At 31.4% G+C, this 16,292-nt stretch overlaps 2 protein-coding genes across 2 annotated transcripts; both read right to left on the reverse strand.

Moving 5' to 3' along the window:
- Positions 1 to 6,680: 6,680 nt before the first annotated feature.
- On the reverse strand, positions 6,681 to 9,959 carry LOC134711026 (caveolin-3-like). The gene is made up of 2 exons (XM_063571457.1): positions 9,639 to 9,959; positions 6,681 to 7,112 (listed from the first exon to the last, which is right to left on the reverse strand). The coding sequence occupies exons 1-2, from the start codon at positions 9,807 to 9,809 to the stop codon at positions 6,768 to 6,770; spliced, it is 516 nt and encodes a 171-aa protein (XP_063427527.1). The 5' UTR covers positions 9,810 to 9,959; the 3' UTR covers positions 6,681 to 6,767.
- An 866-nt stretch (positions 9,960 to 10,825) lies between these two features.
- LOC134711035 (caveolin-3-like) lies at positions 10,826 to 14,427 on the reverse strand. Its single transcript, XM_063571467.1, has 2 exons — positions 13,941 to 14,427; positions 10,826 to 11,428 (listed from the first exon to the last, which is right to left on the reverse strand). Exons 1-2 carry the CDS (start codon positions 14,160 to 14,162, stop codon positions 11,090 to 11,092), a joined length of 561 nt encoding a protein of 186 aa, XP_063427537.1. The 5' UTR covers positions 14,163 to 14,427; the 3' UTR covers positions 10,826 to 11,089.
- Positions 14,428 to 16,292: the final 1,865 nt, after the last annotated feature.

The following is a 16,292-nucleotide window of genomic DNA, read 5'->3' on the forward strand; positions in this document are numbered from 1 at the left end:
TGTGATTTTACTTATAACCAGAAGCGTTATTCTGATTATTTGATTTCTAGAATTGCATTGTCCATTAGCTTGGTTTGTAGGTCGCCGTAGTAGCGACATTTTGACTTTGCTTTTCCTTTTTATATATGATTTCTTGTTTTAACAAGAATAACGTGATTAATAACATAATGATATACTTCATTGGAAGACTTTATAAAATTAATTTTGAGTTATTCATTGTAGATATACTTTCAAGAAAAAGTAGTATAAGATTTATAAATAGTTCTGTAATTTATCATCAGGTTTTAAAATAGTATATTAATTTTGACCGAAAAAAAAATAATTTAAATACCACCAAATTATATTTTACAGGTTCAAAAAAGGTGTATGTTTATGATATGTTATTTAGATACGGGGTTGTTGCTTATGGTGTCACTACAACAGTGTATAAACAAGTAATATAGTTCTATGACCCGATTTACTTAAAGTATGTAGTCCAATTCATGATAATTATAACAAAAAATGCAAGGTTACCGTAGTGTAAGGTTTCAATACAACGACCGTTCCTTTATAAACTTTTGTTAAAGATTTAAATAAGCTAAAAATGACTACACAAACAGATTATTATCAAAAGATTTTCGTTTGTAATGTTAACGAAGATCTGTTATTTAAAAATTGTCATGGTGCGATAAATCATATATGCTTATACTTAAAGTACCATAATGTTGTACTCAGCTATATTCATACTTTTAATTCTCTAAATGTGTAAATAATTTTAAAACTGCAAAGTAATCCTCTAAAGCAGATCAGAATAAGATGATAAGTGTCGAAATAACTGAAATTGAATTATAATGTTGTTGTGATTCATTTTGATTAATTTCTGTATATAAAAAAAAATCATTTATCATTGTAGTCAAGGTGGTATGGGAGTCTAAAATAAAAATGATAGAATTTGTTCATACTTTACCAAAACGTACTATTTATTGATATATGTTGAAAAATATAATAAAAATGATAGGTCACCGCGCATTTTCTCAAGCTACAGGACATGACAAAATGACACATTTTGTATGGATTATACAGGAAAAAAAACACCATTTTGTGATTAGAAACTAAACAAAATGATAGAATTAATAAATACTTCAGGAAAAGAGAGCTTTCAGATAACGTTTTGAGAATATCAAAAGAAAAGATAGGGTCACCGTACGTCTTTTCCAGCTAAAATACAAAATAGGAAAATTCCATGTAGAATCCTTCATAAAATGCACTGTTTTAGAGTTAGAGAAATGCCAATCCAATTTTTTTTTAAAACAACCAAAAATAATCATCATTTGCAAAAATATTAATATTTTTAAGTTATATTCTTATACATTGATTCTTTTAAATGAAAATTCACATCAAATATCTGCATTCCTGCATCAAATTTTGCAAACTTGATAGAAAATCTTGACCTTTGGTTCTCTGCTTTTTACAATCCAAGATGGAGGAAGACCCCATACCACCTTAAAGACTTTTCAGCAACTTTTAACAACCATAAATGTGTAAGGCACATATGATGTATTTAAATGTGACACAACTTCCCAAAATGTCCACCTACAAATGTTCAAAAGTAAAATCACCAAAAAACTGAACTCAAACTTAACTCAAAACAGAAATTCTCTAATCAAATGGCAAAATCAAAGCTCAAACACATCAAACGAATGGATAACTAGATAAAATGCCTATGTTGATGTTTTGATTGTATTATGTAAATTTAGGTTGATTCCTCACCGATGTTTATCCCATACTTCCTTTTATTACAAATATAAATGAATCCTATGTTTGTCTATTAATGTTAAGACGATAAGGTGTTTCCATTGTGCTTGTCTTGGTCAAGTAATAAAATGTATATTTGGATCTCCTAATTCAGTATTGTTAAAGGCCTAGCAAAAACTCCAGATAAGATCACAATACTAACATTGCATCTTTGTTTCACTTACATTGTGTATTGTATATTGTAATTTGTGTGAAATTTAACATTTGACCCTCTTATGGGTGTAATTTGTGCATAATAAAGAATAAAAAGTCGTTTTTGTATTTTATGTTTCCTGTAAATTATTTTATAATTCTTCCATAATTATAAAATAAAGTTATGTTGTATGATTAACGATGAGAAAGCTATCTAGCCATCATAGTTGAAATGACATACAAGTATGTATTGATGCCATTGATAAGATAAAAGGTGAAAGCAACTTTCAATGGAACTTAGCAATTGGAAACATCCTTTAAGTCAGCATCACACTACAGTTTTCACACTTTTTATTTTGTATGTCTATGAAATATTGATATGGTTAATTTTTTTGGCACACTACTGAAAGTATATGCGACCTAGCAGTTTTGATTATCTGACCTCTAGCTCTTATTAGGGATTTCTATTTTTTTTATATTTTGATGAACCTTTTTACATGAATGTTACCTCCATTTCTTTAGATATTCATAACTCAACTTTATTATTATTGTGTATATTACGAGCAAGTAGAGTGTGAAAACAACTATTGAAATGGTTTTACTGTTGAGCTATTTCTAACAGGAGTTTAAAAACAACAATTCAAGTTTTCTAACTACGAAAATGTTTACGTTAACACAATGATTGATGAGATGTGTTGTCAAAAGACCTAAAAATGGAAATAATGTCAAGTATAAGTGTGTTGACTTAAGTAAATGAATACATTTTGCATAGTCACAAACAAATTCATTGAAAACTTTAATTGCAAAGTTAACTAAATAAACCTTACTGTACAACATCAATTGTCCAGTTTCTTATTTATTATAGCTTTATTTTTTTTTAGTAAACTTATCATTTCAACTTATAATTCTAGTTTTTTCTTTTACTTATCTAGTTTAATCTTTTCAATAAAAAAATTAATAACCACGTTATTCATATACACACAAATTGTATTTCCAACAGAGGTATTTGGCCAATGTCCACAGGTCCATAAAATAGAACAGTATTTTTAAGGTATACATATGTACATTGCTGATGAAAATAATACTGATATCATTTTGCATATTCTGTACTTTTTTTTAGTATTGAAGGAATCCGATAGCAAAAAATGTTGAGTATTGCAAATGTTTTTGATGGAAAAAAAAAGAAGTACAGAAAAATTGGTCTTATTTCTTTCAAGAAAAGCAAAATGCAATCTGAAAGTAACAATTCTGTTAGCAAACGAAGTATTGAGTCATGTAAATGTCAAATTGCACAACACATTGTCCCCTATGCAAACTATGTAACTGTAATTAAATAAATAGATTCTACGGTTGTCGATTGAGTTGTTACATCCTCGCTTGGTGCTATTTTCATTCTTTATGTTTGTGTTAAAGTGTATGCAAATTTGTGTGTTTTAGTTCTGATTATGGGGTATTTTAATGACAGAAGCTAAAATGATTAAAGTTATTCCTAACCGAGTTACTGTTCAAGTATCACAAATTATTGAGGTTTATTCAAAGAAAGACAACTGTGACATATTTTGCTATGATGAAAAGTTTATTTTTCATAGTTTATATAAAATTAACCGCATATGCTCTGCATAATATTCAAGATGACTAAACTAATCACCAAAAAATCTTTAGTGTAAGTCACAGGAACTCCAATACTTTTTTATCTTGAATTTAACGACATCAATCACAAAAGGGGAAGAAAAGATCGAACTGATAGATATGCAACCATAATTAGTAAGTTGACAAAACACATAAAACACCGTAGCAAAATAGAATTGATAAAACACTGCTCCATTAGTGAAACTTTTCGTGTTCTTAAAGTTAAAATCATGTGAAGTATTTTCAGACCAGACCAAACTGGTAGAAGCCGCATATCTACAATGTAATCCAACAAAAGTATCAAATTCATAAACCATCAGTTCATATAAAATATATCATACAAAAACATGATCAATTTTAAAAGTTTGGATTATTCATAATTATCACAAGATTTCTTGACGAAGGGTTCATTAAAACTATAATCCAAAGAAGCAATAGAGGAATTGAAACAACTCTTTTAACGAATGCAAAAGTGACAAGAACCTAATTTAAACCTTGGCTTGAATTTAGGTGCTCCGATATTGACTAAATAGGTATGCTGCATTCCTAGCAAATGGCGTTTTGTATTGCCGATATATCCGTTCTCGCTTATTATTGGTTCATGCGATACCTGTAGTGATTGTTTAAACTTATATCTTCATTATGGATTTGGTAGTTTTCAGCATCGATAAACTACTGTAACCTTATTTTGTACAAGCGCAAAATGTTATTAGAACTCTTATATAGGTTCTTCGTTTATTTTGTCTTTTTGTTAATAATGTTGTTGGTGTTTTTTGGCTTTGAACCGATCTGTCGATTAACGTCCTTTCAACTTGTTTAAACAGTTTGTGCTTATGTTGAATTATTACACCAGTGTCTTATGTTATTGAAATAATTAGCGTTCACATACATGTTAAAACTTGACACATTCTTTGCGTCTCTGTCCCTCCTTGGAACATGTAATTCGGTAATTGTCGTTTGGTTATTGTCTGACATATTTGATTTTCGTTCCATGTTCAAGTATAAAAATGCCATTAGTTTGATCTTGTTTTCCCCGAGTGTTTCTCATTTTAGACGGTGGATGAACTGTAGTTCAAGAACAAAGAATGAAATTCTCTGTCCACAAAGATATTTCAGTAAACACACTAATTGATGAGATGGGTTGTTATAAGGACTTAACAATGGGAATCATGTCCAGTGTGCATATTTTTACTTTTGTTGTGTAAACGAAAATATCTGGTAAGTCACAAACAAATTCAATAGAAATTGTAATAACAAGTTTAACTTGAAATACTAGGTGTAATGTTGGTACTGTGCACCTTTTGTCTAGTTTCTCATTTATGAGAACTTTTATTTTTGCATAGTAAATTTAACATAACATTTTATAATATTGGGTTTTTTTTGTTCATGTATATCGTTTTTCTTTTTCTTTTACTTATACCGTTTAAACTTTCTCCGTAAAAATTTTATAACCACGATATTCATATACACAAAGGCAATTTTATTCGTCTTGCGTACTAAACTATAATCCTGGTACCTTTGATAACTAATTATTCAAAAAAGAGATACGTTGCTAATTTTCACAGCATGCGATTTACTCACGTATCCATACATGCTATACATTGCTATTGAAAATAATCTTATTACATCTTTACATATTCTCGAACTTTTTGTAAAATTTTGTATTCAAGGGATTCTATAACCGTAACGTTAAATACAGAAGAACTTTTTGATGGACAAAGCAGGAGATAAAGTATGAAGAAATTGGTCGTACCTCTTTCACGAAAAGCAAAATACTATCTGAATGTAACACATCTGTTGACAATAGAAATGGTAAACCATACAAAGGAAAGTTGAACAAAATATAGCTTCATGTATAATTTGTGTTACCGTTATTAAATAAACGTTTTCTACAGTTGTCGACTAAGTTGTTACATCCCCGCGCTTGGTGCTACTTTCATTATTTTGTTTTATTATGTATGTCTATTTATGTGTTTTAGTTCTGTTTGTTATTGATTAATATTATGATGGAAGCTAAAATTATGTAAAGAATTCTTACCTAAATACATTTCAAGGATTACAAATCATCGCGGTGTATGCAAAGAAAGACAACTGGGATATATTTAGCTATTATAGAGACATGTGTTTTAAAATCAAAACCACGCAAGCAAGAAAAAGAAGACTTTTTTAAAACACTCCGAATCATCAAGCGCACGTTACATGTACACCACGAATACTTGCGTTTAATTACCAAAGAGGACGAGGAGATTGCTGGGCCATCATAAACAGAAAGTTGACAAAGCACATTCAACACCGTGGCAAAACAAAACGAAAACAAACAGGCAAAAGAACAGCTCATAAAAAATCTAAAACTATGGGTTTGGCGACACGATTTTAAGACAAAGGTTTCACAAGACTATAACCAAAAGAAGCAACAGAATAGTCGAGAATAAAGTATCAAAAGAGATAACTCTGATAACGAATGCAAAAGCGACACTTATTACCTGTTTGTTCTCAATGTCAACTTTGAAAATACTAATTTATTTCTCCCTCAGGAATAGATTATAAAAGCTGTATTTGGCAAAAATTTTAGGAATATTTGGTGCTCAATACTCGTTTACTTCGGACTTTATTTGGTCTTTTTAACTTTTTTTATTAGAACGTCAGAAATGAGCCTTTTGTAAACGAAACGATCATCTGGCGCAAATACAAAATTGCAATCCTGGTACCTTTACGATGAGTTTATATTCTATAAGTGAATAGTGACAAAAGTTGATGAGTTAAGAGGTTAAGAGAATGACGACACTTCCCTCAGTTTTAGTTTGTTACCCCGATTTTGTTTTTTTTGTCAAGGGTTTATGAGGTTTGAACAGCGGTATACTACTGTTGCCTTTATTTATATATATAGATTAGACCGTTGGTTTTCCCGTTTGAATGGTTTTACACTAGTAATTTTGGGGCCCTTTATAGCTTGTTGTTCGGTGTGAGCCAAGGCTCCGTGTTGAAGGCCGTACTTTAACCTATAATGGTTTAATTTTTAAATTGTTATTTGGATGGAGAGTTGTCTCATTGGCACTCACACCACATCTTCCTATATCTATATATAGAAGATTATTATATCTTAATAAAGACACTACACGCAACGATTACAAGTAAATCTAAACTAATTTATGATTTGCATTGTCAAAACCCGTTATTTAATATCATTAGAGCTTTTTTGTTACATAAATAGTTTACTCTTTGTTTTTGTTGATCGATATTTTGATCTTACTGAGCATCAGTCCAACAGATTCACAGAAAGGATCACAGAAGGATCGAACAAACAATCCCCAGAGTCTGGCCATTGGATATATTTCAATATTACAGGACCTCAATGATGGCTGTATGGTCCAGATGTGAGAAAACGTCAGACAAGCAAAATGTAATCCCCAACAGAAAGCGCATGGGACAGCAAAAATTGCTGACAGTATTCTATAGCACCAATGCTTTGTTCCAGTGAAAACTCTGTAACTCGCTCGCCATACACCGTCGATACTGTGAGATCCTTCAGGCTCAGTAAATAAATCTTCAAACTGGACCTGTAAATAAAAAGATATCAAAGTTTCAATAAAAATAAAACATAACAGGTACAAATTGCAAACTGTATTTATACCTCATATTTTTCTAAGCCGATCTATTAACACAATGATATGAAATAATTGATAAAGGAAAAAATAAAAACAATTATAACATTTTGTGTATCTCTTAAAAAGAAGAAGTACGGTTAATATAAAGGAATCTCGATTTTTTTTCACTGTCGAATTTTGTTAGGTTTTCCAATCGTCATATAAAATGAGATGAACATTTCCAAGTCATCTCTAAGTTACTGATTGGACTCAATACGATTACAAACAAGATTCATTAACTTTTCTCAACTACAAACTTAATTGCACATTTTTAAAAGTTCAAACAAAAATTTAGATCAACAGCAGTTATCTTACTAGTCTCCCTGTGAATGAGTCATTAGATAACATAGGATAACCCCGAGTAAATTCCGAAATATGCGTAGAGTGGGGTGCTCATTTTCGCCTTGTCTTTCCATGTTTTCTTCAGCTTATGTTCAGATCTTTATGTTTTTGAAGTATACTGTAATTTCTATATGAAGATAACTTCTAATGCAAAATATTCTGAACTTGAAAACGTGTTTGTTTTGAGTAAAACCATCTGCAAAGTTGGATTAAAGGGTGTTTGAAATTTCCCAATTTTTTGCCGACGGAGGACACATATTCGCCGTTTTTACATATCTATTTAAATCCAAACAACTGCAGCTTTACATAATATTTATCAAATAAATTTCATTATAGACGAATAGCAGACATTTGAAAGGTGTAATAAACTGACATTAAGGGCAATCAGTCAAATAATTACTAAGGAATGCTTCTTTGAAATCGTTTTTGTCATTCGGGAAATTGGCTGAAAATCGTTGTCCATTTTTCGGTCCTTTGCCGTAAGTGCCGAAATTTAGTCTCATTTTCAAAAATAATCATATTTCAAAATTGTTATAAAAATGTAATTTAACGGCATATTTCTTCCATTGCAACCATCCTTTCAAGTTTTTACACCTCAAAATCATAAAACGGCGAAATTGTTTCCAAGGCGAATATGAGCGCCCCACTCTAGATACTAGTAGTTTAATAAATCTTTGATACAAAGTTCATGATTCCATACATTAAGGATATAATAAACAAATTCCAACGATTTTCATCAGTTTCTTCTATTTGCACCAATATATGCGGCAAGAAGATATTAAGGAAGTTGATAATGACTTTTGGATATTTCTCCTTCATCAAGTCTTGATACTTTTAAAGCTGATATTTTGGTCTCTTCTTTAAAAATCCTTATCTTTATGTATTTCACAAGATAATTATCTCATGTTGAACTTTTGTTTGACTGGAAGTTGATTTAGGATTTTGGCTCAAGAGAGGCTAGCGTACTCCAAAAAGATTAGTCAATAGGAGTTATATATAATAAAACTGATAAAATCTATCGAAAGAAAACGGTAATTTGTCTACGAATTTTAAACGATTATGTAACTTAAGCATTATTTCAACACTGTGATCAATTGGATATCAACTACCTACGAACAAGACATTCTTGGCTAAAGCACCTGTCTGATCAAAACAGTCGATTTATACACTTTTATGTCACTTTGGCAATCATACTACATCTTCTTATTTTTACATTTGTTAACAAATGTTGTCAGCAGAAGTGAATCACAGAGAAACTTAAAGATAGCGGAACATAAAATTCTACTTTTGCATCTGTATATCATACCAATTCGTGTGAATTTTGATATTAATTTCTAAAATGTTCCCGGTTGATTTATATCCTGATTTCCCCCCTTATTACTTTGTATTTAGAGAATAACAAATTATTGGAAATAATGTTTACTTCGACGCAACTTCATAAGCAAAATTTATAACCTACTCGATAACCTATAAAACATCTCCTGTAAGTGTTATGGCATCTGGCATAATTGAGATTATGACACTATTCTGGTTGTATCAAAACAAATTTGCTCGTAAGAAGAATAACAGAAAATATGAAATAATCATTTCTAACTTCTATCAATAAATCTGTTTTAATAGCTGAATATGCGGCTTGGGTGTTCCTCATTGTTGAAAGCCGTACGTACGGTGACCTTTAGATGTTAATTTCTATGTAATTTAGTCTCTTGTGGAGAGTTGTCTCATTGGCAATAGTATCACATTTTCTTATTTTTATAAATCAAAATTTACATATACCACTGAGTGGTATAAACTAATTAAAACAAGATGTTATCTGTAAACCTGTTTGTTAGCTGAACGATACATTTTATCACTATAGACTCTTACAACTTATCAGAACATGATACATTTTGTAGTTCATATAAATTAACCTCTCCTCTGGCTGGTGTTACAAACTACTTGCGTTAAACCATCCGTATGTTATGGAACGTCTCATCGTAAAAGAGGGGCGAAAGATACCAAAGGAACAGTCAAACTTATAAATCGAAAATAAACTTAAAACTAAAAATGAAAAAGACGTAATCGTTAATAATCTAAGTAAACTGTAATTTGACTTACCCGTACTATTTCATTGATATTTGAAGGATCTCTGTCGTACAAACTAATCCTGACACTAGCGGGTGTCTTAGAAGGGGATTCATTCTGATATATACGATCAACACGTGGATCCCAACAGGAACTGGTTGGAAATGTCGGAGATTCCTGAGGAGGTTCCGCCTCTGTCATCATGAATATATATACTATACTAGACGAAGATGTTGAAAAGTGCAAACATAATTCCTGCCAAGTTCTACAAATGCAATTTCATTTGAATGTAGTGATGTTATCTAGCGATGAAATATTACATCACACTCATAAACGCATGTATTAGCAATCGTGTATGTTAATGTCGCACATTACATAGAAACGTGTGAAGAAGAGTTAACCTAGGTCTCCGTGAAATGTTCAGGTTATAATGAATATTGGCTGTTAAAGAAGATTTAAAAGTAAAATACTGATTATTCCTATAAACTAGTCTAACACATTATTTTAAAATATAAAAGGCATATAATTATTAGTTGATCTCAAGTTATGCAATTTGAATGAAGGAGAAGCTCTTGTGAATGATATAATAATAAAAATGCCTTTTCGGAAGAACTTCCGTTAACCTTGCCGGCCAAAATTTACGATTGATTTTCTTAAATCAAATTTCTTCGAAAAGTGAAGAAATTCCGATAAAATCCTAATCTGGTCCATTTCAAATATGATCGGAGTAAAACGGTTTCAAATGAGTATAAGAAATAAAGCTTGTTTCAAATATTACTAGGCCAGTGAGAATGAAGCTTTTGTAAGCAACTTCTTCTCTGATCAATTGGTTAATATGGGCCTCGTATCATTCTTGCCAACACTCGATCTTGTGGTGTGTCTGTTAAAAAATGAGGCCTTTGTTCCTACTATTATTGATCACCATATGTGTCGTTACTATAAACATGATATACAAAGACTACCTCTACTTAAAATTAGAAAGATCATGTTATATGGAACATGTGTACTAAGTTTCAAGTTGATTGGACTTCAACTTAACCAAAATATTTGACCTGAAGCGGGACAGACGGACGAAGGGGCGGACGGACGCACAGACCAGAAAACATTATGCCCATAAATGGGACAAACAAAAGAAAGGGAAAGAGATCAAAAGAACTCAACCTGTACTCAAGACTAAACGACACATATCATACAATTTTTATTTTATTTTACCATACTTTGTATGATATTTATTGGTCGTTTCCTTATTATTTCCTGAATTATACAGCATCTTGAAAACAGCTCCATGGGACTATTACATTGAAATAAACATAATATTTTTTTAGATAAAAGCATGTATTGACTACAATTATACGATATAAATGGATATACAACTGTAAGATAATGCTATTGATAGATACGAATAGATTAGTAGCATCAGTAACTTACATCTTAATATTTGAAAAATAAATAGATAATTAAATGCACGAATAACTCTATTCATACTAGTCCCTTTTGAATGAAATTTTGATTTTACTAAAAATAAATCCGATTGATTCAAATAATGGATCACAAAACGCCCGCACACACATACTCCAAACTTTTGCAATAGGTCCAATTTGAATACTAAATGATCTCAATGAAGGTTGTATGCTCCAAATATAGTTAAATGATAAACAAGCAAAGTGTAGTCCCCAGCAGAAAGAGCATGGCAAGGCACATACGGCAGATAGTATTCTGTAACACCAGTGTTTAGTTCCCGTAAACACAGTGTGGCTTGCTGTCCAGACACCATCAAAACTGTGGGTTCCCACGGGCTCTGCAAAAATGTCATCAAACTGAACCTGTAAATATAAAATATTGCTTTATATACAACAATCTTCACTGCTGAAAATGAGCGTTATTATGAGTTTGACTGTCCCTCTGGTATCTTTCGTCGCTCTTTTATCATCAATGTAAAAAGAGCTCTTAACGTATTGATGATATACGATTTTTTGTATGCACTTTTACAAGGAATCACTTCAAATGAAAGACCATTAGACGCCTCCGGGTGCGGAAGTTTCTCGCTGCATTGGAGGACTTCGGTTGTTTTCTGCTCTATGGTCGGGTTGTTGTCGCTTTGACACATTCCCCATTTCCTTTCTCAATTTTATTACAAGATATTATGCAGCTGAAACTACATATCAGTCAATTTTGGGTGTTTTTTTTCGGGTTCAAATTTTCCTTATTATGTTAAATTATAAATACTTTTATATTGATAAGAAACTAAATTCTTCGTTTTAATTATATTATCTTCAAAAACTATAGATAAATGGCAATGATGTTACACTCATATTATATCCTGTATAATTAATGATTCTTTAAAAAAAAAAATTATGGTCACAGTTTAAAATTGAAATCAGTAAACATCACGAATACTATGTAAAACAAATGTTTTATGTGATAAAACTTCACAATCATGTCAATTTGAAATGATGTCCTTTTACAAAATAGCTTATATTGTCAGATATTTAGAAGTTAAGATAAAACATAAGTAATGAAAAAAAATGAAAAGACGCATGCTTGTTTAACGTCCTGTGAACAAACTTTATATTCAACAAAATGAATTGTATCCAAATATCATGTGATATGAAGACACTATACTGTCTATTCTGAACAAGCTATGACAAGCAGTAGCCGTCTCATAAAATAAATGTTATGTTGTCTGAATAACACTATTTTTAGGTCGAACCCAACAGTCAATCATTGTAAATGTCAAAAGCATTGCAAGTAAGCATCATCTTTGGAGGATCAAACACTATAAGACAATATGATAGTATCAGGATCAAGACTGGAAGAGGAGAAAAGGGAACTTAATAGAAAATGTATTACAAAAATACCAGCAATACAAACGTTAGGTTCCTGTTTGTTTTTACATAAAATGTATAATGCTGTCAGAAAAAAAAATCGGGAGCATCCAGTTGTTGCTTTATCCTTCTGTCGCATTTGTCCAACTGTCGTCCGATACAATTGTATTCCGTGTGAAATTTTGTGTTTCCCTTGTTTAATGAAATCAATGCATGTATCAATTCGAGATACAGGGAAGGGAAAGCAGCTCAAAATTGTTTCCAGATTGTGATAAGTTGACTTAATTCTTTTTCATACTCATTTCCTGCCCATTTTAGTAAACAAAACCTTATTGCGTCGCATTATAGTTATTATTGTTTTTAATTTCGTACTTCTTACAATCAGTAACATAATATTGACCGTATTATGTTTTATCTTTAGATAATAAGATAGATACTAGTTTCAGTATCTGGATACATATTAAGTTTAACGAAGTATAAAACTCTCATTAAACTTGTTTTGTAGACGATCTTGTTTTCATTGATGTAATTGCCCGTAGTTACAACAGTGAGCTACCATCCTTCTTACATCGTTAATAATCTTCGTGTGGCAACCTTTAGCTTTCTTTGTTATATGTTTTTGTTAGGACAAGCATCCTGTTGTCCCCTGGCATCTTCATTTGGTGTTATACATTTTAACTTGTCAGGTTGACAATTATTTTTTTAATTCTTAACCTACATTTAAACGTTGTCGTTATTTTACTCTGACAGAACAAGGCAGTTCTTTTAAGATACACCACCATTTTTTCCCAATCTAATATAAAAAAGAAGATGTGATATGATTGCCAATGAGACAACTATCCACAAAAGACCAAAATGACACAAACATTAGGTCAACAATGAGCAAAGCCCATGCCGCATAAAAAGCTATAAAAGGCCCCGATAAGACAATGTAAAACAATTCAAACGAGAAAACTAACGGCCCTATTTCTGTAAAAAAAAATGAACGAAAAACAAATATGTAACACATTAACAACCGACAACCACTGAATTACAGGCTCCTGACTTGGGACAGGCACATACACAAAATAAAGTGGCGCGGGGGTTAAACATGTTAGCGCGATCCCACTATGATGTTTATTTTCTCGTGTATTGTATTTAAAAAACAATTTTGAGGTTATAAGTTTTAACCAAAGTGTTTTGCTTAATTTGTGTGGTCAAAAGTGACCATGTAAACTTTGACGACAATACACATTTGATATTCACATTCTTGGGCAACCAGTAATAATCAAGGACAACAATAAAAGCATTAATCTTTCAATAGATAAAAATGTAACAAAAGCATCTTTTAATTACATTGTAAGACTGCTCTTACTGTAACTATATCTCCGCTTTTCTCTGTTTAGTAAACTCATTTTTATTCCATTGCAAACAAACATTAATTATTAATGGACTACCAAAATACCAATCCGTGCGCGACCGTGCTAGGTGGTATATTGAACATGCATTTCTAAATAAATGTGATTGTTACCTTGACTAATTCGTTCATATTAGTGGGATCTCTGTCATACAGATTAATCCGAACATTTTTCGGTTCTCTTGATGGTGGAGTATTCTGGTATATTATTTCCGGTGGTGGTTGTTCATCAGGTTGTACTTTTGGTTCATCTTCAGGAAGATTTAACGGTATTTCTGTTTCACCATTTGATGCATCCTCATGAAAGGAACCGGCTTTAGATCCCCTGTCAGACATTTTTGAATATTTTAGTCCGAACTTAAATAATTTCTGCAATGGTCCTGTGCAAAATGTATGGTTATGAATGTAATCTACTGGTATGCTAATCCCATGTTATAATAATGTATATAAGTTAACGGTATCTACATCTTTATGATTAGATTAATAGTACAATGGAATGTCTAACGTCCTTTTCGTTTGTGGATATGCGAGATAAATGACTGATGTAAACGTACCTAAGGTCAAACTCTATCAAAAGCAATATAGCACGCGTCTCCGCCTCGTCATGCCCTGAAGATAATACCTATGTAACTGTCGGATTACATATTTTTTATCTGTCAAGCTGTCGAATATTATTTATAACATACTAGTATAAAGACATATACCAAGTATCTATTATAGTTCAATAGTAAATTTATATAGAATTATAATCATTATGATTTGATACATTGTCAACTGTTTTGTTTTTTGCTTTTAGCAAAAAAAATGTATACATGAATGTATTCAGAATCAAAAATAATTTTACTTAAAAATACAAACACCACTTGTTTAACCAAGAAATCTTGTCAATACATGTGTATTAATGTTTTAATGTTTTTTTCAAGCCTTTAATTAACATCTTACTTTACTTTCTGCTATAAAGATGATGTCTGTTATTGAATAATCCAATGTGTGGTGACCTTGCTAAATGCTTACATGCGTCATCCAATGAACAAGGAAATAGACGGTTTCCATTATATTTAACAAAATTCCAGCTCCTACATGTAAATGCACATATCTCCAAGTAATCCAAGTTGATAATATATAGTTGTTCTTGGACTATCTTTTTAATCAGGAAGTCCAAAATGGTAAATTCAATGTCGTCCCTACGAAAGTTTTTCGGAGACTATCATGATTTGGTTGACCTTCATGGAATATCTGTATAACAGTGACCACGAATATGTTTAACAAAAGTAAGAGTTTTAGCGCTATAAAACCATGTTCAAACCACCATTTTCTACATATGAAAATTTCTGTTCCAAGTCAGGAATATGACAGTTGTTGTCCATTCGTTTGACGTGTTTTGTCATTTGATTTTGCCATGCGATTAGGGACTCTCCGATAGAACTTTTCCTCGGAGTTCCGAGTATTTTTGTGATTTTACTTTTTTCCCTACTTGTCGTAACCACAATCCAGTCTGTTTTTCCCCCATCTTAACATTACCGAATTCCACCTATCATCGTATTTAACTTGAAATGATAAGTAAGACGACTGATACCACCAGTGAGTGATCAGATATTGCTTAACCTTCCTGAGCACCTTGCTTCATCTAGTTTTATATGTTCTTGTTTCTCAATCCGTGTTATCTGTTTTGTTTCTGTTGTGTATGTTGTTTCTTTATTAGTCGCTTTTCTTTTTAACCATGGTGTAGTCTGTTTTACTGGACTTAAGATTTTTCCCCCTACATATAATATATATTTGTTATTTTACCACTGCTTTACGAAAAATTGAATTGCTTGCGCATCATTTTGCAGAAGAAGAAAAAACATGTTTCAACTGTACTGCACATTTTTAAGAATTAAGGATTGTGACACGATCTATATTTTCTGACTATCGTCTATTTAAGACCTTTCATATTTGGAATTGGTATTACTGACAACATTTAGGTTTCATTTCAACTAAACCGAAATAAATTTGATGTATAGAATAAGTTGTGTCAAATCATCTTTATGTCATCTTTGCTTGAATGACTTGCATGTTAAAATGCACAGGAACACTAAAGTTGACCTCCGGTGAATAATAAGAATCCAAGGTCATATAAGGCAACACAAATTCTTGTTGCATTTCAAATTAAATTTAAAACAAAACGTCGCTGGGCTTCTAAAATTTCGTATATGACTTTTTTGGCTAAAAATACTTTTTGAAACCAATGGTATGGACGGGCGGAAATCTTTGGTATTACAAAACAGCATGCAGTTAGGCCAATCAAAATGAGTGAAATAAGACATATTACAAAATTGCCAATGTCAGTTGTTTGTAAAGTTTGCTTCCAAAATGTTGTATGAAAACTTGAAAATCGTTGTAGAATAGCTTTGAGCAAAACAAATTGTACATTTCTTCATTTCTGTGAAAATAATTTAAGTTCTTGGATAATCCAGAAATGTCAAA

The sequence above is a fragment of the Mytilus trossulus genome, chromosome 1 (assembly GCF_036588685.1).
Source record: "Mytilus trossulus isolate FHL-02 chromosome 1, PNRI_Mtr1.1.1.hap1, whole genome shotgun sequence".
NCBI lineage: Eukaryota > Metazoa > Mollusca > Bivalvia > Mytilida > Mytilidae > Mytilus > Mytilus trossulus.